Genomic DNA, 26681 nt, shown 5'->3' on the forward strand with positions numbered 1-26681 from the left:
GGAACCTTTGGGCTCCTTCCGAGCCCACAGGTCCCTTAACGGCTGCCCTGACCCAGGCGTTGAAAAACGGCACCCATCAGGCTGTGCGTCGTTTTTTAAGGCCCACCCCCTCCTGTGCGTCAAAATGACATCAGAGTATAAATATGGGGAACAGGCCTTAAAGTCATTTTTTGGAAGGGAACGCCTACCTTGCATATAATTAACGCAAGGCTGGTTCCCCCTTCCAAAAAATGACGCACATGGTGGAATTTTGACACCCGCGGGGTCGGACGTCAAAGTATAAATATGGGGCAGGGTTTGCGCCGATTGTGCGTCAAAACTTTTGACGCACATTCGGCTCAAACAGAGTATAAATATGCCCCTTAGTTAAGCAAGGCAGCTGGGATTAATCCCAGGTTTTCTGGTTACTTTGGGCAATGAGCCACTAAATGGGTACCTTTTGGTCTCCCCCTTTTTAACCTCAAATGTCAGTGCTTTGTGTTTTATTCTTTCTGCATAATTTCTACATTCCTTAAGAAGCACAGAAGAGGAAGACTTGTCAACTCCTTCCCTCGAGTCAAATCGTTTGTCCCACTTTGTATTGCGAGGCAACAGTCAAATTTGTTAGCAATATTGTTAATTTGTCACTACCATCATCTTAAAATACCCAAGGAAGTTACATTGGTGCACAACACCAGTGACCTAACCAGTATGGCATTGGCGCTAATGCAATGAGAAAAATAGGCCGCTTGGCTGCTGTTTGAATGGTGAAATACAGAAATAATCAGCTTTGAGTGGCGCCTCAGGCCTCTTGGCCAATCTGCACATAACTAATTGTAGCGTTCTCATAAGAAGGCATCAGGTCGCTGTTTTCATGTACTGTGCATGAGCTGTTGCTAACACCAGGGGTGTAGCTACCATTTGTGCAGCAGGTGCAGGGGCACTGGGCACATTGAACCATGTAAACAACTGTGGTTCATATGGTGCTGCATGGCTCCTGTCACTCCCTTGCCAGTCTGTTTAAAACAAAATAACCTGAGGTGCATGGGTGCATAATGTGAACTGAGCCACATCCAGATGTCTTAGTGAGTAGAAAATGTGGGTGTGTGATTTTAACGGGATGTGACAGAGAGCTCTGGAGTTAAGGCAGAAAGCAGTGCCATTTTCTCACAGTGTCTTAAAACTAAATGCACCTCCAATCTTTCACCTTGCTACAGACCACGGAGAGTAATGGGCACATATATGCAAATTGTAAATGTTGGAAAGTGCAATACTGGAGAGACTACCTCTGAACTGGTATTGCAGGGAATGGTACCCGCATGTTACTTGTGGCCTCCCCAGAATTCTACGATCAAAATGTGTGCACGTATTCTCAACTCCTCCACACATGCATGTAGGGGTCAGGAAGACAAGTTCAAATAACTCCTCCATATACTGATAGTGGGGAAAGTACATTTGTAGTGCAACTGATATTCTATTATTATGGTACGGTGTCAGGAACCTGGTGTGATTTCAGTCTCTCAGGTTTCTAGTGTGATGTTTCACTCTGAAGAATGGAAGTTGGGGTTACAATCGGATACTGTGTCTTCGATGTAATGTCACAGTTTGGTGTCAGGTTGAGGGCTGTGGCAATCCGCTGCCCAATTCTTATTGTGTCAAAGTATGTCATTCTCATTTTTCAGTGCTAACATCTATTGTGTTACATGTCAATTGAAATGCAAGTTTTCGATAAGTAACCTATTTTCATCTGAAAGAGTCATTAGCATTCTTATTGCAGGTCACTTTCTCTATATTTTCATGTGGGATTTTCTAAGAGATACTATCTGGCATATTCCTCCCTGTGAATTTCATAGCTCATTGGGGGGGGGGTGGCCTGGCGCTATGGCGGTCGCAGCCCCTCCGTGAGGCTCCCGCTTCAATCTCCCCACCCTCGGGTTCACGATAACCCAATTTACCCCAAAGGTGTTAAAAGTACAGCAGAAGGTGTGGTGACCCCCCTGGCCACATCAAAATGAAACTTGGGGCCCAGAAACCTCTACATTGAGTCCCAACACGAGTTGAGGGGTTCCGCGTGACTCCGCGGCAAGGAAAAAGGAGATGGCGGCCACCGGGCTCTCCGCAGCTCTGCTGCGAACATAGCGGGGGAAGAGGAGGAGACCCCCGCTGCCCTCGCTGCTAATCGCCCGTCCCACTTCCAGCCTGCTGAGTTGGCGACCAGACGTGGCGGGACCTGCGGGAGCGGCGGAGCGCCGTAGCGGACTGATCACGGCGGGCCCGGCCGTGAAAAGGTGAGCGGCGCTGACCCGTGGCCCTCCACAGTGCGCGGAGAAACAGAGCCCCACTACTGTCTCGGGGCAGGGAGCACAGCGCATGAATCCCCTGGCTTGGGACCCTTAATAAACTGTCTCGAAAGATTCGTACCTGCAGGCCCGGCTGGTTTCCTCTGGAGGCGTTCGGAGGTGAGGCCTCCCGACGGAGATACCGGAGGGAGGCCCCAGTCTACACAGTACTTGGCCCCCTGGTGCTGGCTATTACCTTGGGGGCACTGGCGACCCCAGACCCTGATGGAGTTGAATTGGTGGGCCAGGTGCGGAGCGAGTGACACCGGAGGAGACCCTGAGCCGGTGGGGCCCATCACATTGGTGCAGGGATCTGATTCCCAGAGAAAATAGCACCCTCGCCTTGGCGCAAGAGAAGAACACGGGCACCCATAGGAACTAAGTACTGTCCTCTCAGATCATTAGAAACTCCAAAGGGGAACTGGTAAGTCCTTGAGACGGCGGCGGACTATACCTCCTCTTTTGGGCGATCAACAGCCTCCTACCAGTAAACTATTCACACTGAGCACACCTACAGTTCCATAAAATGGGCAAAACGGGCAGACGCCGTGACACAGACAACACTATTGACCTTCCTGCCAAGACATTGTCGGAACGGGAAGATCCGAGGAAACCTGCTCCAGGAGAGAGAAAGGAGTCAGACGAACCTATCCTCCAAGACGTGATGCCAGCCATTACTGCCTCCAGAATTGCCCTTGAAGGCAAAATAGTCTCACTAGCGTTTGACCTTACAGTGATTAGAGAGGACCATCGTCGCCTGGCAGAAAAGGTGAATACCACAGATAAACAACTAGAAGAACTGCGGCCTGAAATAAAGGATAATTCTAAACTAACACGCCAAATGGAGAAACGAATCAGAGAATTAGAATTAAGGGCTGAAGATGCCGAAAATAGATCGCGGCGAAACAATATCAGAGTCATAGGGCTACCTGAACGCTCTGAAGGACCTAACCTGGTAGAATTCCTTGAAAAATGGTTAAAGGAGACATTGACGGACGAAGGCCTATCCCAGTTCTTCGCAATAGAAAGAGCCCATAGGGTCCCAGTGCGCTCACCCCCACCGGGTGCTCCTCCTAGGCCAGTAATAGCCAGATTGCTCCACTACAGAGATAGGGATTACCTACTAAGTCAAAGCAGGAAGAAAGGAGATTGCACGATCGACAATCACGTGATCCGTATCTTTCCCGAAGTTCAGAGACAGAGGGCATCCTTCAGAGAAGCCAAACAAAATCTCCGTAAGATGGGGGTCCAATACAGGATGTTGTTTCCAGCCAGGTTAAGAATAGTGACCACATCTTGGGCACAATTCTTCAATACGGCGGAAGAGACTTGGAGCTGGATCGACGAACAACCGACTAGAGAGAAAAGTCACAGTCCTGAAAAGCATCACATAGACCGCAAAGGAAAACATAAGCACAATAATTCCAGTAAACGAAACAGCCCATCCCGTCAAGAAATTCTAAAAGAACGCCAAAAAGCTATGGAGGCAGCTGCATCCCTCAGCGGCTCAGAACACGGTTCCCCCAAACAATCCCAGGACGGCATAGAACAATATGAATCGGAGCAAGAGTCAGAACTCTCGCTCGCGTCCGACAAGCACGGCCCAGACGTGACGCCAGGAACCTCAGACAACATCATCTGATGAGCAAGCAGGAATCATAACTGCAGAAACACAAATCTCTGAAGAAAGAAGAGCATGCTGCACTTACACCCAAACCTATAGCCTTTGACCACCCTGCAGAGTAACCCTCCAGACAACAAATAACTGTACTGAACACAGATTTGGTGGTATGAAATCCCTATATGATAACCTCCCGAGGGTCGGGGAGAGGATGCTTTGCTATGCTTTGACTCCACCTCAGAGCAACCCCCACATTGTTGGACAGGTTAAAGATTTTTTACTAGTTTGGGAGAGAGAGGTTTCGACTTTTGTCCTGGGGATCGGGTGTTGGGTAACTACAGTTTCAGGGATATTTCTGGGTCTAATTAAACTTCAGAGAACCCTTACGAAAATAAAAGAATTGTTCAGGGATTAAATTAATATGAAGGAGAGCTATGCGAGCCCATGCCCCCTGAAGCACACCCTGATAAGGGGGAAAAAGCTAGCAACATGACAACGCCAAAAGCATATAAGTTCCTTACGTGGAACATCAGAGGTATGCACTCAATGGTTAAGAGATACAAGGTCTCATCATACTTACAGAGGAGGGGAATTCAAATAGCCATGCTCCAAGAAACCCACTTAACACTGACAGAGGGTAAAGCCCTGGAGAAAAGATGGAGGGGTCAGGCGTACTATACCTCCTACTCGGCATACTCGAGAGGCACTCTGATTTGGATTTGAGCGGGAGTCCCCTTCCAAATGACAGATAGCTTTATAGACCCTGAGGGGAGATTTGTGGCTGTCAAGGGCAGACTAGAGGGGAGGGAACTGGCCTTGATTAATGTATATGCTCCCAACACTAATCAGGGAGAATTCTTAACACGACTATCTAATTTATTAGCATCGTACTTACAATCCCCAGTGATAGTGGGGGGGATTTTAACTGTGTGGGTAACCCCAACATAGACAGGTCACACCCTCCCCTGCCTAACTCCCCACTGGTGAGAACGGTGCGACAATTCACCACCTGGCAAACGAATTGGGGCCTAATTGATGCCTGGCGTAGATTACACCCCACCATAAGGGACTATTCCTTTTTTTCCCGTCTTCATGAACTGCATGTACGCTTAGCCGCTTTCCTCTGCTCACCTGATATACATTCACTAATTCTAGACACAAAATATCTGTTCCGCACAATTTCAGACCACAACCCTCTCTTATTGACTCTGAACTGGGGATCCATTGTTCCCCGTATCCCCACGTGGAGACTCAAGCCCGAGCTATTAGAAGATGCCCCCTTCCGGGCCGAACTCCGCCAAAGTGTGCTGCATTATTTTGAAGACAATGACGCAACCACTACTAATCCACTGGTAGAATGGGATGCCTTCAAGGTAGTAATGCGTGGGAAGTGCAGAGCAGAGACAGTGGGAATACGCAGACCCTTACTAAGTGTCACGGAACGAGCTGAGACTAAACTAAGAGAAGTTGAGAAAGACAGACCTGGGAACCCTCACCTACAAACCTTAATGCAAGACCTTAGGACCGAAGTGGCACACTGCATTGAACGCCTTAGATGCTTTGATTACAAAAACTACCTCACCCGGGCACACAGAGAGACAGATAGGGCGGGCAGACTCCTCGCGTGGGTGGTTTCACAATCTGATAGATCGCCCCCCGTTATGAACTTGACCTCGGAGACGGGGACCCAATTTTTTGAACCAGAACAGATTAATACCCAGTTTATTACATTTTACGAGGGTTTATACAAAAAAGACTCAATCTTAATAGAGGACAAACTGAAGACTACTTAACGGAATTACATTTAAAATTCCTGGATCCTGAACTCACAGAATCATTAGAAGGGAACGTCACACTAGCCGAAATTAATGAGGCCATGAAAGGAATGGCCAGAGGAAAATCACCTGGCACAGACAGCTTCCCTGTCGAATTTTATATTGCCTTCGCGGATATCCTTTCTCCAAGATTAGAAAATATATTTAAATGCGCTAGGGACCAGGGCCTACTGCCTGAATCCTCCCGAGAGGCCGTCATATTCCCCCTTCTCAAGCCCGGCAAAGACCCAACAAGGGTGGGAGCTTATAGACCCCTCTCCATGTTGAACCTTGACTATAAAATTCTTAGCAAGGTCCTGGCATCCAGACTCCTCCCACTGATGTCCTCCCTGATACACCCAGACCAGGCAGGTTTCATACCGGGACGCAATACAGCTAAGAATATTCGTAGATTAATTGCCATCATGAGGGACCTGGCTCCCAACGCCATGACATCGGGTATCCTAGCAGTAGATATTGAAAAGGCTTTTGATAGTCTAGATTGGGATTTCCTCTATATAGTCATGTCCAAACTTGGAATTGGACCTGAATATATCTCCTGGGTGAAATTACTATATACTGACCCCTCCGCCAGAGTCCGCACAGGGCACACAATATCCAACAGGTACAGAGTTGAGCGTGGAACGAGACAGGGTTGCCCCCTTTCTCCCTGCTATTTGCCCTGGCAATAGAACCACTGGCTGCTGCGGCTAGGGCGGGGGAGGGAGGACCGGGTATACTGGCAAGGAGCGAGAGACACAGTAGGAGGCTGGCCTGGCTTGTAGTGGGTACCAAGGGGTACTTACACTCTGTACCAGGTCCAGTTATCCCTTATTATTGTATAAAAGGTATTTCTAGCAGCTTAGGCTGATAGAAGGTAGCTATAGCAGAGCAGCTTAGGCTGAACTAGGAGACATGCAAAGCTCCTACTATACCACTGTTGTCATATGCACAATATCATAAGAAAACACAATACACAGATATACTAAAAATAAAGGTACTTTATTTTTATGACAAAATGCCAAAAGTATCTCAGTGAGTACCCTCAGTATGAGGATGCCAAATATACACAAGATATATGTACACAATACCAAAAATATGCAGTAATAGCAAAAGGAAGTAATGCAAGCAATGTAAAGTTACAGTAGATTGCAATAGGAGCACATAGGTATAGGGGTAACACACACCATATACTCCAAAAGTGGAATGCGAACCACAAATGGACCGCAAACCTATGTGAGCTTGTAGAGGGTCGCGGGGACTGTAAGGAAACAGTGAGGGTTAGAAAAATAGCCCACCCCAAGACCCTGAAAAGTAGGTGTAAAGTGCACCTACAACCCCCAGAGAGCACAGAAGTCGTGATAGGGGGTTTCTGCAAGGAAGACCAACACCAGCAAAGCAACAACAGTGGATTTCTGGACCTGAGTACCTGTGAAACAAGGGGACCAAGTCCAAGAGTCGGGACAATGTCGAGAGTGGGCAGATGCCCAGGAAATGCCAGCTGAGGGTGCAAAGAAGCTGCCACTGGATGGAAGAAGCTTTGGTTTCTGCAAGAACGAAGAGGGCTAGGGACTTCCCCTTTCGGGGATGGATGTCCCACGTCGTGAAGAAGCTTGCAGAGGTGTTCCCATGCAGAAAGACTGCAAACAAGCCTTGCTAGCTGCAAGGATCATGGTTAGGGTTTTTAGATGCTGCTGTGGCCCAGGAGGGACCAGGATGTCGCCACTTGAATGAGGAGACAGAGGAGGTGCCCAGCAAGTCAGGGAGCCCTCACAGAAGCAGGCAGCACCAGCAGAAGTACCAGATCAGGCACTTAGAAGAGGAGTGAACTGGAGTCCACCCGAAGTCAGAAAAGGGAGTCCCACGTCGCCGGAGGACAACTCAGAAGGTTGTGCACTACAGGTTAGAGTGTCGGGGACCCAGGCTTGCCTGTGCATAAAGGAAATCCTGGAAGAGTGCACAGGAGCCGGAGCAGCTGCAAATCACGCGGTACCCAGCAATGCAGTCTAGCGTGGGGAGGCAAGTACTTACCTCCACCAAACTTAGACTGAAGAGTCACTGGACTGTGGGAGTCACTTGAACGGAGTGGCTGAGTTCCAGGGACAATGCTCTTCGTGCTGAGACGGGACCCAGAGGACCGGTGATGCAGTCTTTTGTTGCCTGCGGTTGCAGGGGGAAGATTCCGTCAACCCACGGGAGATTTCTTCAGAGCTCCTGGTGCAAGAAGGAGGCAGGCTACCCCCAGAGCATGCACCACCAGGAAACAGGTGAGAAAGCCAGGAGGATGAAGCGATACAAGGTTGCAGTAGTCGTCTTTGCTACTTTGTAGCGGTTTTGCAGGCGTCCTGAGCAGTCAGCAGTCGATCCTTTGGCAGAAGGTGAAGAGGGAGATGCAGAGGAACTGTGATGAGCTCTTGCATTCGGTATCTGAAGAATTCCCCAAAGCAGAGACCCTAAATAGCCAGAAAAGGAGGTTTGGCTACCTAGGAATGAGGATAGGCTAGTATGAAAGGTAAGAGCCTATCAGAAGGAGTCTCTGACGTCACCTGATGGCACTGGCCACTCAGAGCAGTCCAGTGTGCCAGCAACACCTCTGTTTCCAAGATGGCAGAGGTCTGGAGCACACTGGAGGAGCTCTGGGCACCTCCCCTGGGAGGTCCAGGTCAGGGGAGTGGTCACTCCCCTTTCCTTTGTCCAGTTTCGCACCAGAGCAGGGCTGGGGGATCCCTGAACCGGTGTAGACTGGCTTATGCAGAGGTGGGCACCATCTGTGCCCATCAAAGCATTTCCACAGGCTGGGGGAGGCTACTCCTCCCCAGCCCTGACACCTTTTTCCAAAGGGAGAGGATGTAACACCCTCTCTCTGAGGAAGTCCTTTGTTCTGCCTTCCTGAGCCAAGCCTGGCTGGACCCCAGGAGGGCAGAAACCTGTCTGAGGGGTTGGCAGCAGCAGCAGCTTCAGTGAAACCCCGGGAAAGGCAGTTTGGCAGTACCCGGGTCTGTGCTAGAGACTGGGGGGATCATGGAATTGTCTCCCCAATGCCAGAATGACATTGGGGTGACAATTCCATGATCTTAGACATGTTACATGGCCATGTTCGGAGTTACCATTGTGAAGCTATACATAGGTAGTGACCTATCTATAGTGCACGCATGAAATGGAGTCACGGCACTCACAAAGTCCGGGGAATTTGCCCTAAACGCTGTGGGGGCACCTTGGCAGCCTGCACTCTCCCGAATTCCGAGAGTCAGGAAAAACAGCGTGTACGATCATGAACAGCGCATGATAACGCTGCCGGGTTGTGACAGGCTGGGTCTATTTAGGCCTTTTGCAAGTGTTATTCCATACTACGGATACACTCAATGTTTACAGTCCTTTCTGTCTTGGAAGATTACCTTTTCCCTACACTACAAGGGACGGCCATGTACTCTGCTGGATTACTCTTCTTGTTTGCCTTGAAAAAGTCTGTGTGGACGAAACACGTGTTGGCTGTTTCTGAACTCTGATATGCCTTTTCTAACATGTGGACATGACTATCTTTGAGCACTAATTGGATTTTCCCAACACAAAGGATTAAAGTATTTCCTGCAACTTTACTGATCTCGGACTTATTATTTTGGAGTGCCCTAGTTGCTCGTTTGTTTTGCATTTTGAACTCTATTTCTAGTAACTGCAGAATAAATGTCAAGATGAAGGGGATCCTGTGTTACGTGTCCTCTGTCCTTGGGGGTGGAAGGAGGGGGTACAAAAAAGTATTATATTACTTCTACAGCTCCAATCTTCCAAGTCCATTAGTTTCTTCTGGGTTTTCCACAACTCCACCCATCAGTCCCTTGTTTCTGTAAATTGGCTTTCCAGTGCATCCAGACATTTGTTTTTGGTGTCCATACACGTTTTTATGCCAGACATTTCCCTCTCAGATTTTCCAGTTCCTCTTTTTTTTTTCTTATGTGGTCTGTTCCACTGTCAAGGTGGAGAATTGGCTATTTTTCAATTTCACCATCATGTCGTGATACGTAAACACTGCTGCGGTCATGTTTCCTGAGATAGTTTTCTGTTTTTTTAGGGCTACTATTTCAGAAAATAGGAGCAGTCTGGATGCCTTATTCTCATTCATGTAGTGTCAGATTGGGAGATTAGTCAAACTGAAGAAAGGTTATATCACTCAGGAATATAGCAAATATATTTTGAGGGGTCAGTGATTTGAATCCTTAATTTACTCCCAACGTAATCCTAAAGCAGGTGATCATTGAAAGAATTAGAGGTCTAGCAATAAAGTTCATATGAGTGTTAATCAGCATACAGAGGACTTCAAGTTTAGCGTTTTCATCCCCATGTAGTTTCTTGAGGGCCTTGTAGGCACCAGAAGTTCAGCAGGCTAATAAGGTAGTCATCATTCAGGGGGTGATGTCATCTAAAGAGCTTGTCTGAATGCTTCAGGGCTGTAAGGGGTCCCAATCCAACATGGCTGCCCCTCCAGTTTTACAGTGTTACCCCAGATCACATCTCTGTGGGGCTTGTACTAATGTGGGCTTCTGTTGAAGCTGTGCCTCTTGAGTAGCGCGTTGGTACATTGTTGGTTGGTGTGGTGTGTTCCCTCTAACAGGCGCTGCTGCTTGTGGCTCGGAAGGCGGTTTATTGCACATGGATCATGCAGCAGCACCTCCTCGGCGGCCAGTGAAGCCCAGAAGGTCGTAATGTTCTTTTGAGTATAGGTGATCCCTACCATGTAGTTAGGGAGATGGCTGACTTGAAGATGGTGTAGGCTATCGCATCTTTGAGGCATGACCAGCACGAGTAAAGGGTAATGGTTTTGTGTTTTTTAGAGTTAGTAATGAAATCTTTACCAAATCCAGCAATTACCTTTTAAAAAAATACAAGCTGCATATTTTACTGTCCCTCTGACCGCCTGCTGATGGCTGCTTTTGAGAGGCATATCTGCATATCAGTTGCCTACTGATCACTTTCGTGCGTTCTATGAAAGCAACTGAAACTTTGGCCTACCTGTCTTTTTCCTTTGAGATTGTGTTTTCCATGAGAATATTTTAGGTTTCATTGTATGGCCTGAGATAGCTTAACTGTTTCGCAAGCCTCGTGTTTCCAACACAAAAAAACACTTTAATAAAAAACTATATGCACATAGAACGGCTTTCTGACAGCCTCCTTTCAGCCCTAGGTCTGTTCAAGTATCATTCACATTTTGCTTTCATCCACAACAATATATAGCCTGCGGCACTGGGTCAGACCACTTCACCCACTGCCTGTTTTGCACTATGAGTTTCCTTGGGAGCTGTGCACAGCCACCTGAAAAGGAGTGCACTTAAGTGCCAGGGCTGGTATGTCTGGTCTGCTGGGTCACTCCTTTATTTATATATTGTTTATGTTTGCCATTTTTTCTCCAATATTGCAAATGTTTGGAAGTAAATAAACAAAGCATTTTTCCCTTGCTGAGACAAGACCTATTGAATTTGCCAATGCTTGTTTACAAAACTGATCTGTCAGAACTGTCTTGTTCAGCTACTACAGGACAAAGGAATGCAGTTTCCTGTAATATAGCAGCTGACAAAGCCTTTGTTCCCTGCCTTCAGGCTTGCCGCGGAGAGCAGCATGACGAGCCAGTCATTGCCTGTGACGCAGTTGACAGCGCAATAGAGCTACAGAATGAAATTCAAGTGGATGCGGCCTCCGTGTACACATTGCCAGCAGGAGCAGATTTTCTCATGTGTTACTCTGTGGCTGAAGGTACAAGCACTTTAATAATAGTTTCCATGTATGTAAGTATGTGTTAGTATTTATGAAACGCAAAACTAGCTAGGAAGCACCGGAGCTCTGTGTGCTACTTGTGAAAATGTGAAACAACCTATGAGATTATGTACATCAAGTGACGATCACACAAATGCAGATCATACGTTCCATACATAAATATAAATGTAAAAAAAACCTCTTAAAGACTAAGAAAAGCGATCAGGAGGTTGTGCCTTCTCACATATTGCTTCTAACGCCCAGAATGACCTCCCGCAGCACACCAGAGACCTTCTCTTCCTCCCTTCTTTAATTCCTCAAGGAGCTGAAGACCTGGCCTTTTTGAGTATGCCCTGCCAAGGCCATCAGACACCAGCTAGAGTGCCTGTATACTCCCAAGGGAGATAGCGCACTATACAAATACATGGTAACAGAACATAATAAGTAGTACATTGAATCAATGATTTGGGTATCCCTGCGCAAAGCCCACCCATGCAAAACATTAGTAAATAAACTTCCATATATTTAGTTGCTTACGAACGTCAGTACACCCAGTTAAAGGATTCCTACAACAGAATCGGGGCATACTGGTCATTACTTGCTTTGTAACATGTGAAGCATCAGACCACTTCCTCTCACCTCTCTCTAAACTCTCTTATTCTGTGCTTTCCTCCAGGTTACTATTCCCACCGTGAAACAATGAACGGTTCCTGGTACATTCAAGATCTGTGCAGCGCACTGAAAAAATATGGGTCCTCCTTGGAAATCCTTGAACTACTGACCCTGGTGAACAGGAAGGTGTCTGCCCGTCGAGTGGACATGAGCAGCAATATAAAAGCTATCGGAAAGAAGCAGGCGCCCTGCTTTGTGTCCATGCTCACTAAAAAGTTGTACCTGCGTCCAAAGTAAAAGTGAGGTTTGGTGGCACCTTGTTGATACTTGTCCTGGATGAAATATAGAAAAAAGGAAGAATTATATTGCATGTTTTTAGTAACAGTTTCTTTCTCGTGCGAGCGTGCAAGCGCTCTGACGTGTTGTAATCTATCTGTGGGCTTTTAACCAACCCCACTGCATGCTCATCACTATCACTCGTTCGTAATGGCTTGCCTTTCAAAAATCCTTTATCATCATTGGTAAAGGCTTTGCGTTTGTCCATCCTTGGGGCGATTTTGTTACTGCCTTGTGTTTGACTGTGAGCAAACTTTTTTTTTCTTTTTGTGTCTCTCCTTCGCACTTATGCTCATGGCTGCCGTGGCACTTTGAATCGGCTCGCTTATGTCAACTGTTTTACTTTTCATTTTCAATTTATGTGGCAAGAAAAGTTCAGTTAGGAATTAAAAACGCTAATAGCGCTAACCTGAACAAATGCGAGACCCATTTAATTGCAAATGCTTGTTTTGAATAAGATCCAGTTAGACTGATTCCTCTTACTATACTGACTGAAAGGCATGATAATGTTATTTGGGGATTCTTGGTACTAGGAACTGTAAAGACCTACAGGGGGTTAGGTGGTCGTTTTTGCTAACCTGACTTACTTGATGCATTTGCCCTTTCACTAGGACTTAAATCTGAGAATTCCATGATAATTTAAATTTTATACTGTAGAATTTTATACTGTTGGTCTTCCACTGAGAAGCTTGCAGACATGGTTAGTACTTCTTTTTTAAAGCACATTTTAAAGAAATGGCACCTGCATAGCTGCCAAGGTTCCAGATTGCTATGTGTGACATTTTCATAATTTCAGTATAGTTATGAGTGATATTTCAATGACTATGAGTGACACTTTCTCACAAGCAAAACACAGCTGCCGTTTCCAGATTGCTTATCTATGACATTGAAGGAATTTGGTGACGCCACTAGATGGTAAAGTCTAATTCTAAATGCTAAAAATGATCATTTAAATGATGCTTGATAACAGCGAGTCTTAGAACCTGTTGTACAAAAATGAAATGGTGCTGATTGCACCAAAGAATGTGGGAGGTCAACTTTTTATTAATAATTATTCCTTCAGCAGTGGAGCATCTCATGATCCCGACTGTATTCAGCAGTTCTGTAAATGACGAACACATTTTAGTGCGGTGATGCGAACACCAGCACTAAAATGCGTTAGTCTCACTCATGTTGCGTGGTACTTGGCAGGGCTGCACCTGCGCTTTAAAATTTGTAATCCCTCAGTGAGCTATAAAACCATAATCTGAAAGTAGCATATCACTGTGGCATAAGCCTCTGGGGCAAGCTAGGAATATTTGTTCTGCTTCATGCTAAGCAAACATCCCGGTATGGGACACATCCCTGCCAAGCACCACGCATCGCGGGTCAGTATAACACATTTTAGTGCTGGTGGCCGCATCACCGCACTAAAATACTGTATTGAGCATTATGAGGATTTTTATCTCCTCGTATGTGAGAAAAGCACTTCAGGTCAGAGCAGTTGTTGGTGTTCTGCAGCTAGTTTGAGTGCGAGCCAGCATAGGTCAGGGAGAAGAGTCTGGTTGCTGTGGAGCTTTCAGCATGGGCCGTATAAGTTGTTCACTTTAGTAACAATTAGAAACACTGTAAGAGGTAGCTGCTATAGCCCCATCCACGTCAGAGTGTGCAAGATGTTTTAGTCTTCCTGACTGCTAATGAAGTTAGGGATGTCGTCTCCCCAGCCCTCATGGACTCTGGAAGGAAGGAACCTTCTTATCCCCATGTGCCTCTGCACAGGAACCAGGGGTGCTGATTGTGGTAGTACAGTGCCTCACATCAGACCTCTGAGCCATCTAAGCACTTCAGCAGCACTTGCTGTCGCTGCTTTTCACAGTCCAGGGCCATTCTCTCTGCCTGTTGCAATGCATAACTTGGTCCAAGACAAATACATGCCAAATTAGTGAGCTCTTCTGAAGTGAGGAGCAGGTCTGCGTTGAAACAGGCTGTAGTTTTTGATCAGTGCTAACTTGGCGCAGGTCAGTCTGACTGCTGCATACATTGATTTCCACTGGCTAGACAACCTCCTGTGTACACTACAACCACACTTGTAATAACTTGAGTACTAGTCAGGAAACATTTTGTGCAGGCTAAGATTGCCCCATGTTAGGGAGATCTTTGTTTTAGCATTTAACAAAATGGGTCAAACATTTGATGGAGCATTTAGCTCTTCTTCTGTAGGTGTTGAGTCTTTCCTTCTTCCAAAGGGATTAATTTATAGAGTTAGCTCACAAAGATTCATCATTAATTTATAGTGTAACCAATTCAGTCACACAAAGTAAACTCAATTTGGAAAAAAGTTAAGGGATTTCATTACAAGTTAACAGTCATGCAATTGTAGACAAATCTCAAAAACATACTGTAGAGGCACAGAAAAGCAACAGGATAACCAAATCTCCTGAAGAAGTTTAGGCAAATTAGTATAAGGCAAACCAAGCATTTGGTTACAGCAATATTGAAAATCAGCAATAATATCTGATACTCAGAGAAAAGTCTTTGATCTTTCCTCCTATACATGGGTATAATCTAAGGGCATCTATCTAAATTTTCTGTGAAGGGCAGTGAAAAATCTCAAAAAGTCAAAGAGCAATGACAAAAAGAAAATAATTCTAGAAAAAGGCGTAAGATTAAATTAGAAATAGAAGGTTAAGGTGCCACACTTCAGAAAAGCATTGGGGCAAAAAGGAAAGTCAGAGGTCTGTACCTCTCTTAGTCCAGGGGGAACGTGTCTAAGGTCAGTTTGTGACAATGCTAGTTAATACTACACAGTTCTGTTAGGTAACACCCGCTTCCAATCCTCAGGAGCTCCATTGTAGTCTTCTCTCTCACAATGTCAACTGCGAACATTGCTGTTCTTAGTCCTCTAGAGGTCGTTAGCAACATGTATAAAGAGGGACAGTCATCTAACTCTCGGTTTCTCCATGTTCTTCCATCATAGTCCTTTTCACAAATTCTTTATTACTAAAACAATAGTACATCTATTTCCAAACTAACATTTCGTGTGAATGCACCTGCAATTAAATGACACGTTAGCAGAAACGGAAATCAATTTCTCACATTAAAAGAAATACAGGGCTAGTTATGTCAACTTAAACTATTATTCCCCAATGTATAAAAATTCAGGTTATATTGTGCACATATTAATTTCAACATTCATGTAAACAAAAGTTACATATTCTAACATAAAGCTTCATGTAATAGTTAATATAAGTGCAATACAACTATGAATACATACATCTAAATAGGACTACAAACTACACTTCTCAATGCTGAACTATAAACATTAGTGTGCACATCACATGAATTTTTCTTGTATCGAATGAAATTACACTCCATTAATATGAGGATTTTTTTTCTTACTTATTTCGATGATTACATTTTATTTAATAAGGCTGAGCCACTCAAAATACATTGTTCCTAACACTACAGTGAATGCAATTCATTATTGAATTTCAAGTGCACCACTTTATATTAATAAAGTTAGAACACACACTAAATGAAATGTCACATTTATAAATACGCTTAAGTAGTGATGTCAGGGGTGGAGTCAAGATGACACTGCATCACACTTTAGTTATAGCGTTTGCAAAATCAAAAACTGAGCCAGCATTCCACACAGAAAGAGAGACACCCACTGATCTTTGCTCCCCATGTTCAACCCAAAGTGCTTTCTTATTGAGCTCCACAGTGGTGGTGGGCATCAATGATATAAATTGTGCTAGGAGTTTCAGATATCAGAGCTTTAACCCTCTAAGTTATCTTGCAACACATGTTGATCAGGGAGCAGGTGGAAATTGACACTAAAGCCTTGTGTTTTTGCAGAAAATCTGGGGTTTCTTCATCATCAGGGATTTTGCAGCAGTTTAAAGGCCTATGTGGACCCTTTCATTCCTTAAAAGCGGTTCATTTCTAATATTTCTTTCTTTACATGGACTTCATCAGTCACTCAAAATGTGACACTTTTGGCAGTTGAATGTCACTCATATGCTCACTGCAATCATGGAAATGTCACACATAGGCAACCTGAAAACTAGGGAAACCTACCATCCTGAGGCTGGTCATTTTTCTATTATACTGTTTCAGAGAGATATGTATAAACTGTTTTGTTATGCTGGTGTAATTAAATGCCTATAACTGACTCAATGTTAGATACAAACTGAAGAGAAAGGGAACAATTATGACGTACACTTTTTCTAGTCACAAAAATATCCATTCATGAATGAAAAATAAAGTATTTTTAAATGTCTTACTCAATGTCCTTGTATTTTTAGGTCTGACTCTAGCTAAGACCTTTTGATTTTACAAAAATTCAGCCAGCCGTCATACTCCACTGGTTTGTTATTGTGTCATTCACATTTTTCTTCCACTCACTACAGCATACAGCATGACCACTACCACTACACTGTAACTGACAGCATTCTGCCCTTTAACCCCTTCGCTGCCAGGCCTTTCCCCTCTCAGGAGCTAAGCCTTATTTTGGCTATTTGGGGCAGTTCACGCTTAGGCATTCATAACTTTTTGTCCACATAAGCTACCCACGCCAAATTTGCGTCTTTTGTGTGAAAAATCTCAAAAAGTCAAAGAGCAATGACAAAAAGAAAATAATTCTAGAAAAAGGCATAGGATTAAATTAGAAATAGAAGGTTAAGGTGCCACACTTCAGAAAAGCATTGGGGCAAAAAGGAAAGTCAGAGGTCTGTACCTCTCTAAGTCCAGGAGGAACGTGTCTAAAGTCAGTTTGTGAGAATGCTAGTTAATACTACACAGTTCGGTTAGGTAACACCAGCTTCCAATCCTCAGGAGCTCCATTGTAGTCTTCTCTCTCACAATGTCAACTGCGAACACTGCTTTTCTTAGTCCTCTAGAGGTCCTTAGCAACATGTATAAAGAGGGACAGTCATCTAACTCTCAGTTTCTCCATGTTCTTCCATCATGGTCCTTTTCACAAATTCTTTATTACTAAAACAATAGTACATCTATTTCCAAACTAACATTTCGTGTGAATGCACCTGCAATTAAATGACACATTAGCAGAAACGGAAATCAGTTTCTCACATTAAAAGAAATACAGGTCTTGTTAGGTCAACTTAAAATATTATTCCCCAATGCACATTAAATTTCAGATTATATTTTGCCCATATTAATTTCAACATTAATGTAAACAACAGTTACATATTCTAACATAAAGCTTCATGTTATAGTTAGATCCTACAATGTTTTCCTGCAGAAAATAACAGCTGAAATAAAAAAATATTGAAATTGAGGTGAAAAAACAGCCATTTTTCTCCACGTTTTACTCTGTAACTTTTTCCTGTGATGTCAGATTCTTGAAAGCAATATACCGTTACATCTTCTGGACTCTCCTGCTTGCAGGGATATATAGGGCTTGTAGGTTCATCAAGAACCCTATGTACCCAGAGTCAATAAATGAGCTGCACCTTGCAATGGGTTTTCATTCTAAACCGGGTATACAGCAATTCATTTGCTGAAATATAAAGAGTGAAAAATAGGTATCAAGAAAACATTTGTATTTTCAAAATGGGCACAAGAAAAGGTGTTGAGAAGCAGTGGTTATTTGCACATCTCTGAATTCTGGGGTGCCCATACTAGCATTTGAATTACAGGGCATTTCTCAAATGGACGTCTTTTTTACACACTGTCTTACATTTGGAAGAAAAAAAAATTTGAGAATTACAGGGGGCAATAACACTTGCTATTCTGTGTTCCCCCAAGTCTCCCGATACAAATGGTACCTCACTTGCATGGGTAGGCCTAATGCTCGCGACAGGAAACGCAACATGGACACATCACATTTTTACATTGAAATCTGACGTGTTTTTTGCAAAGTGCCTAGCTGGGGATTTTGGCCTCTAGCGCAGCTGGCACCTAGGGAAACCTACCAAACCTGCAAATTTTTTAAAACTAGACATCTAGGGGAATCCAAGATGGGGTGACTTGTGGGGCTCTCACCGGGTTCTGTTACCCAGAATCCTTTGCAAACCTCGAAATTTGGCCAAAAACACACTTTTCCCTCACATTTTGGTGACAGAAAGTTCTGGAATCTGAGACAAGCCACAAATTTCCTTCCACCCAGCGTTCCCAAAGTCTCCCGATAAAAATGGTACCTCACTTGGGTGGGAAGGCCTAGTGCCAGGGAAAGGAAATGCCACAAAAAACTATGTGGATACATCAAAATTATCAAATACTAAACTACCTGTTTTTGCGGGGGCTGTGTTTTTGTTCCTGGGCTCAGCAGCCATATAGGGAAACCTACCAAACCCAAACAGTTCTGAAAACTAGACACCCGAGGGAATCCAGGGAGGTGTGACTTGCTTGGATCCCCCAATGTTTTCTTACCCAGAATCCTCATCAAACCTCAAATTTAGCTAAAAAATCAAATTTTTCCTACATTTCTCTGTGAGATCACCGCATCTGGACAAATTTCCTACCACCCAACGTTCCCTTCAGTCTTCCCGGTAAAAATGATACCTCACTTGTGTAGGTGGGCCAATTGCCTGTGACAGGGAAGAGCCAAAAGCATGTTGAAATTCAGAGGGAACCAAAGCAGGTCACAAAGGGCAGTTTAAAAAAAATCATTTTTAGGCTGACAAGTGCGGCAGAATTTTTATCGGTATAGATGAGACAATGCTGGGTGGTAGGAATTTTGTGGATTCCTGCAGATTCCGGAATGTTCCATCACAAAGATGTAGGGGAAAATGTGTGATTCCCAGCAGAGTTGGAGGTTTGCAGGGCATTGTGGGAAAGAAAATGGTGCGGGTGCATGTGAAGCACACCACCCTGAAATCACCCAGATGTTTAGTTGTCAGATGTGTCTAGGTCTTGTGGATTTTCTACATGGCAGCGTCCCAAAGTCCAAAAAGTGCAACCCTCACCATTCCAAGTGGGACGATTTTGAGAGTTAGCCAAGCTCTCATTGGCCACATGTAAAACCAAAACCCAAAATAATCAAATGACTTCTTGCTTGCCGTGGGATAAGAGGTTTTAGTGTGCGGGGGAGAGCTGAATGACTGTTACCCCCTTCAGTTGGGGTGGGGGCAAAACCATGCCCATACTGTTTGGTAGCCACCACCCCACTATTTTTTTTATTTTTATTCCCTGGCATCTAGTAGACTTTCTGCCCCCCCGGGGTGTGGATCTGAACAACTTTGGCCCCATTTATTTGGGGTGGGGGTATGGCCATACCCCCACCCTCCTATTAAAAAAAAAATCTTTCCTGGTCTCTGGTGGGCTTTCTGTCGGCCTTCCAAAAATAGGCCAATCTGCCCCCTAGGGGGGCAGATATGGCCAACAGTAATGTGCCCCCATGGGGAGCAACCTTTGCCCAAGGGGCTGCCCCCCTAAACAAAACACACACATACAGACACACACCAATCCCTGGTGCCTAAGTGGTTTCTCCCTCCACCCCCTGGGGGCAGATCGGCCTAATAGAAATAGGCCAATCTGCCCACAAGGGGAGCAGGAATGGCCTAAAATAAACTTGCCCCCCCAGGGGGGCGACCCTTGCCTAAGGGGTCGCTCCCATTGCGGGAAATTGGTGCTAAAAGAATCTTCGGTGTCTAGTGGTTTCTGTTCCTCTGGGGGCAGATCGGCCAAATAAAAATAGGCCAATCTGCTCCCAAGGGGGGCAGAAATGACCTAAAATAAATGTGCCCCCCAGGAGAACGGCCCTTGCCCAAGGGGTCGCTCCCCTTGCGTGAAATTGACGCAAGAAAAATCAAATCCTTGGTGTCTAGTGGTTTCTGCCCCCCCCTTGGGGGGTGATTGGCCTAACAAAAATAGGCCGAGGGTCTAAGCGCAATTTGCCCCCAGGGTGGTGACCCTTGCCTAAGGGGTCGCTCCCCCATATGTAAAAAACAAAAGTAAATATAAACAAAAATATATCCCTGGTGTCTAGGGGTTTTTGCCCCCCTGGGGGCAGATCGGCCTTATTATAATAGGCTGATCTGCCCCCAGAGGGGGCAGAAAAGTCCTAAAAATATTTTGCCCCCCCTGGGGAGCGGCCCTTGCCCAAGGGGCCGCTCCCATTATGCGCAAGTATAAAAAATAAAATCCCTGGTGTCTAGTGGTTTCTGCCCCCTTTGGGGGCAGATTGGCCTAATAAAAATAGGCCGATCTGACCCAAAGGGGGGCAGAAATGGCCTAAATACAATTTGCCCCCCCAGGGTTGCTCCCCATACATAAAAATATAAAGTAATTTAAAAGAAATATATATCCCTGGAGTCTAGAGGTTTCTGTCCCCCGGGGGAAGATCGGCCTAATTATAGTAGGCCAATCTGCCCCCGTGGGGGAGGCAAAAAACCCCTAAAAATATTTTGCCCCCCTGGGGTGCAGCCCTTGCCCAAGGGGCTGCTTCCCTTATGCGTAAGTATATAAAACAAAAAAATTCCCTGGTGTCTAGTGGTTTCTGCCTCGCCTGGGGGCAGATCGGCCTAATTATATTACGCCAACCTGTCCCCGGGGGGGCAAAAATTATTTAGCCCCCCTGGGAGTGACCCTTGCCTAAGGGGTCGCTCCCCACATATATAAAAAAATAAACAACATTTTTTTATCCCTGGTGTCTAGGGGGTTTCTGCCCTCCCTGGGGGCAGAAATGGCCTAAAAAAATTTTGGCCCCCTTGGGAGCGGCCTTTGCCCAAGGGGTCGCTCCCCTTATGTGTAGGTATCAAAAAAAAAAATCCCTGGTGTCTAGTGGGCATTTCTGCCGCCCGATCGCATCGCAAATGCTTGCAGAGACATGAAAGGAATGGCCTTTCCTTTCTTTTCATGCCTCTGCCTGCCCCCTCCTCCCGAGCGGAAAGAGAAATGCTGAGCATTTCTCTTCCGCATCGCGCTGGAAGCATGCTTCCAGCGTGATGGGAGATGACCTCTGATGAGGTCAGCACGCGATCGCGTGCTGGCGTCATCAGACGTCACTGGGGGGGGTCGGGGTGGAAGGGGAAGCGATTCCCCTTTCATCCCTGACTTGGGTATGGGTGGAAGGCCCACAGGGGACTGCTAGCTCTCCCCCCGTGGGCCGGGTTCAGGATGAGCTGGGCTCGTCCTCGGCACACGGCAACCATGGCCAAGGCCCAGCTCGTCCACAGCACCCGAGGGGTTAACAAGGAGCACAGTGACACACAAATTAGTTCCCTTCAATGCCAGAGACTACTAAGGCATTGGGTGTTTTTTTTTGTTGAAATACATACTTTTGTTTTTTGCTACTTTTTTTTTCAAATTGGCAAGGCCCAATAGCTTACCCAAAAATAAGGTTTTGTAAAAATCAGGATACAACAAACAAGCCTGAAAGCCAAAAGGTGGCAGCCAACACCAGAACTATTGGGTTTGCCAGTGCTTGTGTTGCACACAGCAAATTGTCATAAATGTTATGAAAAGTAAAACAAATGGGAAAAAAAGTCAGTGGTGAAGTTTGCAAATCAAGTAACCCCTCTGATTAGAAGATACTCACAATACAGCCCTAGTCGGAATGTCTGCTTTGTTGGAATGTTCACTTGAAATATTTCTTTTCACTTTTCTCATGCCAAAATTATCATTTTTTAAGAACACTATATTTTTTCTATTCATCTTCTCCTCATCTTATTTTTCCAGGTTTTCTGTTTCCACTCTTTAGCCATCCCAATGGATTAAAACATGTTCCATGAAAATATACATGGAGTCCTTTAAACATTAATCAAGAGCTTGCCACCTGAAAAGCCGAAGTAGACTATGTTGCTGTCTTTACATGGAGCTACAAATTCTAGTTTGAATATATAGTGTGTTTAAAGATGTGCCTTGCATACTTGTGCTTTCAGTCAGGAATTACAGTTTGGACTGTAGCGCCGGAAAGCCTGATTGCCATGCACTATTACCACGGCAGTATTTTTGTGCTGTTTAAGCCAGTCAGTCAAAAGCACAGTTTTTAATGTTTCCTTGGTATGAGGACCTGGCCTTTTGTACCTAGAAACTGTGTGACAAATGAAGATCCAGCTCCATAAACCCCTCATGTACAGAGTTGTTTAGAATATTCTTTCCTAATTTCCACTAATAGTGATTTATTTGACACACCAGTCAAATTTCTTAACTTGTACAGTCCATCTTGCACTACCATATCTGATGGCATATACGCTTCTGGTGCTAATGGGTTCTTTTTACAATCCCTGTGACAAACATTGGTGGAAATTATGTAAAGGCTGCTCCTGCTCGAAGTCTAGTATCCAGACCTGGTCCCATTCTCTGGGTTGGTTGTGCAACAGATTTTCTTGCCACTACAACTAAACCAATGTTAAAGAAAAACCAGGCCGGCTGTGAGGTATTGTTCAAGGTAAAGGAGGAAACAATAAGTTAATGAGAACCAGTAGAATTCTCTATTGAAAAAGAGAAACTCTAACACAGCACAGCAGCAAACAACATACTCAGCTACTGCCTTGTCAGCTTCCAGTTCTTCTCAACATTCTAAGTTCTCTTAACTACTAGGCTACATAGAACAGTGGAATTCTAACATCTCAAACATAAACATGTCTCCCTTAAAAGAGAAAACATATAAATAACATTACCACATCGGCTTCATCTCAAGCCTCACCACTCTTTTTTGGAGAAGTCGCGAGGATGTCAATGTGCTCTGAAGTCTTATTTATGATCCCCTAAAGAGGAACCGATTTCTAAACTGATTTTGTTGCAACATGAGCTTCTGGGTGCCACAACAGATCATTTAATGATGCCATGCTTTACACATTTCGCACCATACCGGCTCCCTCTGATGAGCCTCAAGATGTGTTACTACTGGCGAATCCGCCCATGGTGCTAGTTATGGCTTCTGAAACCCATTCAATTCAGCGCCCAATCCAGAACAAATTCCTCACCCAGTGCATCGACACAAGCCAGCACCTGCCATGTCAACACCAGATTGATGCCATTGATGTCGGAGGAGTGTTGGAGCGTAAATTTTAGTAATGCTTTTAGTGCACCAGACGTCAGCATTTGGTGTCATTTTTATTCATGTTTAAAAGCCTAACATAGAGCAAACGCTGCACTGGCACATATTTTAAAAGTGTTCAAGTTTATTTTTGTGGCAAACATTGTGCCTACCAGAAATTACAATGTGCTAAAATGATTTTAAAAGATATTGAAATATATTTTAATAATAAGAATGAATTATTACTAGTAGAAGTGAATTTCATATATGATCATTTATGATTTAGTAGTATAAAGTTACAGGTGTGCAGAAAAATAAATGCACGTCTCTGCCATAGTTAATGTGAAATTATTATTGAAATGCCTTTTCATGTTCTTATGATATATTATTAATGCTGAATTCATATGTTTGCATATTATGTTTGTTTTATTAATAGCGATATTAATGCATTATATTTCTTGTGTTATCATAACTAGGCCTGAAGTCTTCACATTGCAGCCACGTTGATTTATTGAATCATTTCTTTCACTCTAACGTGCTCACTAGATGTTTTCCAAATTATTTTTGTCTTTTCTTTTTGACTTTTGCCCACATGTGTAGCCTACTCCCACACATGCTTGTCCTAATTTGGTTAGTAGTAGGGAGAACCTATGTCCCAATCCCTGAATTTTGACCCTGTGTGATAATGTTGAGCAGATTAAACTTGATTCGTACATTTGGTCAGCCTACGGTGTTCATTTATCAGTACAATCTGATTCTGCGCGCTATTTACGTGACTTTGGCTTTGTGGTCATAAAATAAAGCTTTAAAACTTTTACTTTGATTGGAGTTTGCTTCCGTGGCCACATGGATCATGGTGTTTAAATTTGTTGTTTGGAATTGAATGGATTGTGCATGGTTCCCACACTCTTCACTGGGTCAAAAGATCTCTTGACCTAAGGGAAAAGAGAAAGCGTTTTTTGAATCCTGTGAAGGATGAGGAAAACGCATCAACAGGAGGATATTGAGTCCACTTCCAAGTTCTGTTTGTCTTGGAATCAAATCTGTCATGGCCTCTTACAAAGTGGCATGTGAGTTCCCTGCCTATGGGCCTGGCATCAGTTCCTTTTGACGCAGACAATATGATTCTTCTCCCTAGAACTCACCCACTTCAACAACTTTTGTGTCACACTCAGAACAAAGCCATCCTACATTTGGTGATAATGGATACAATTGCGATGGAGCGAAGGATCTTTCCCCACAATATGATGATAACTTTTACATGGACCTACAAGTGGGCAGTGGGCTAGACAATTCTTCTTCTGAAGAGTGTGCATTCTTCGTAATGGGCATCTGCATCTCCCCTCAGTTGAAGTAAAAACAAAAGTCCTTACAGAGATTTTGCAAGCAGGGCAGTCCTCATCAGAACCACTGCTTCCTTTTAATGAAAGACTCCCTGTTACCTTCATGGGAACTCGGGCAAAACATTACTCTTGCCCTCCTGTCATCAGACAAGTGGCACATTGCCACAGACTGGCTCCATGGGACTGAGCCTTTTTGACCTATCTTCATACTCCAGAAAGCTTGGTGGTACAGGCCTCCACCTGCAGGGTCAACACAAACTCCTTCGCTATAACCATATCAGATATGAAGGCATTCAGGAAGAGTATTTCCTCTTTTGCCAGCCTTGCCATCAGACCTGAGGCTTCAGTTGTTTGCTGGGAGGCTTCTCCCATGCTTTATGGGACACTGATTGAAAGTTTGCCAGCGGACCAGGAAGCCTTCTGGGAAAAATTAGCACAGACCATTTAGGATGTTTGGTATGTGGCTAAATAAGTCATCTGCTGTGGACTACACACAGAGCAGTGGGCATTAGAGTGGTGCTGCTACACCATGAGTGTATGAAATCTACAGGATTTTCATATGATGTCCCAGCATCATTTATGGATAGACTTCTTGACGGATCACATTGCTTTGGTGAGAAGGTTGACTCCACCGTGAGTGCTTTAAAGAAAGTAGACCAACTGCATGCTCCCTTATACTTTCTGCGCCCGTGAGGCAACACCCACTAACATTTTGAGGCAATGCTAGGAGTTTTTTGTTCAGACAACTCTAAGGTTCCCCACAGCAACAGCAGAGGCAAGTAGTTCAGGCCAGCAGCAGCAATAACATTTCCAGTCTCCCCTTCCTCAAGGCAACCTCAAAGCCACTTTTGTTTGCACTCAGCAGCACATGACCAACCTCATGCACATGACCAACCTGTGAAAGACAGAATCACTCATACAGTGGAGTGGCTTGGCATAGAGTAAGAATCTGGTGTGTACTTTAAAGGAAGTGCTTGAAAACAAAATATGCAATGTGAAAAAAAATTAAACATCAGGACGTGGACAACTGTAAAAGAAAATAAAATGCACTTGCAACAACTTTTTAAAGAAGCTAATGTGTACATAAAAGGAAGTTATACCAATAATACCAATTTAAAAAAAATACGTACATTGGTTAAACTAGTGCTCTTGTAAAGCGCTGCAATTACTTCAGGTTGAGTTTGCACTATATAAAACGTAATCAATATGGCATATGCTACTTTTAGTTGCATGAAAAACAGTTTGAAAGCAATGTTTGAAAAAAAAGATATGCCTCCGGGGAGCAACTTGCAGTTGAAAGGACTGTTTAAAGCTGAAGAAAAAAGCAGCTCCCGCAAGAGAAGCAGTGCTTTGGACATGCTCCATGGGGAGGTTCAACAGACGAAAAATAAGTCAAGCCACAGGCTGACAACGTAGAAGCAGGCATATTAGAGTGACAACGAAGTCAACTAATGGTGAACAATGGACGGGCTGTAAGCCTACTAATAGTAAACAACATTTCTTGAAGAGTCAACCTATCCCTTAACTAGGTGAGACCTAAAAAGAAAAGGTGATGTAGGGATGGAAAAGAGTCTTTCTAAACCCATATCTGGCTGATGCCCAATGATTAAAATCCACTTTTTCACCTGCTGCCTAAACAATATATTCCTGAGTCAAACCACTAAAATATGGCAATATCGAGGAGAAAATAATGTGACAAAGCTTTTCCCACTGTACACAGCCAGTACCAAGTTCTAGATTTAAAAGAGTTGCTGGTTATATAAAAGTGAGAAAGTGGAACGGTCTAATGAACCTAGGGTGACCACCCGTCTGCAATTTTCAAGGACTGCCCGTAATTTCACCCTGCTGTCCATTGTCCTTGATGAAAGGCTTGACGCACAGCATTTGTCCGTAGTTTTAGCCTTTCATCTAAAGGACAAAATGCAATTAGAGCAGATCAGTTTCCCCAGCTAGATTAAAAGGCAGAGA

At 44.4% G+C, this 26681-nt stretch overlaps 1 protein-coding gene across 1 annotated transcript in view; it reads left to right on the forward strand.

Moving 5' to 3' along the window:
- Nucleotides 1–24187, forward strand: part of LOC138301053 (caspase-6-like) — a 130990-nt gene extending 106803 nt beyond the window's left edge. Inside the window, exons 7-8 of the mRNA XM_069241101.1 lie at nucleotides 11342–11495; nucleotides 12172–24187. Coding sequence (XP_069097202.1) covers nucleotides 11342–11495; nucleotides 12172–12404 — 387 coding nt within the window. The 3' untranslated portion in view covers nucleotides 12405–24187. The remainder of the gene's footprint in view (nucleotides 1–11341; nucleotides 11496–12171) is intronic.
- Nucleotides 24188–26681: the final 2494 nt, after the last annotated feature.

This window comes from Pleurodeles waltl, chromosome 1_2 (genome assembly GCF_031143425.1).
Source record: "Pleurodeles waltl isolate 20211129_DDA chromosome 1_2, aPleWal1.hap1.20221129, whole genome shotgun sequence".
Classification (NCBI taxonomy): Eukaryota; Metazoa; Chordata; class Amphibia; order Caudata; family Salamandridae; genus Pleurodeles; species Pleurodeles waltl.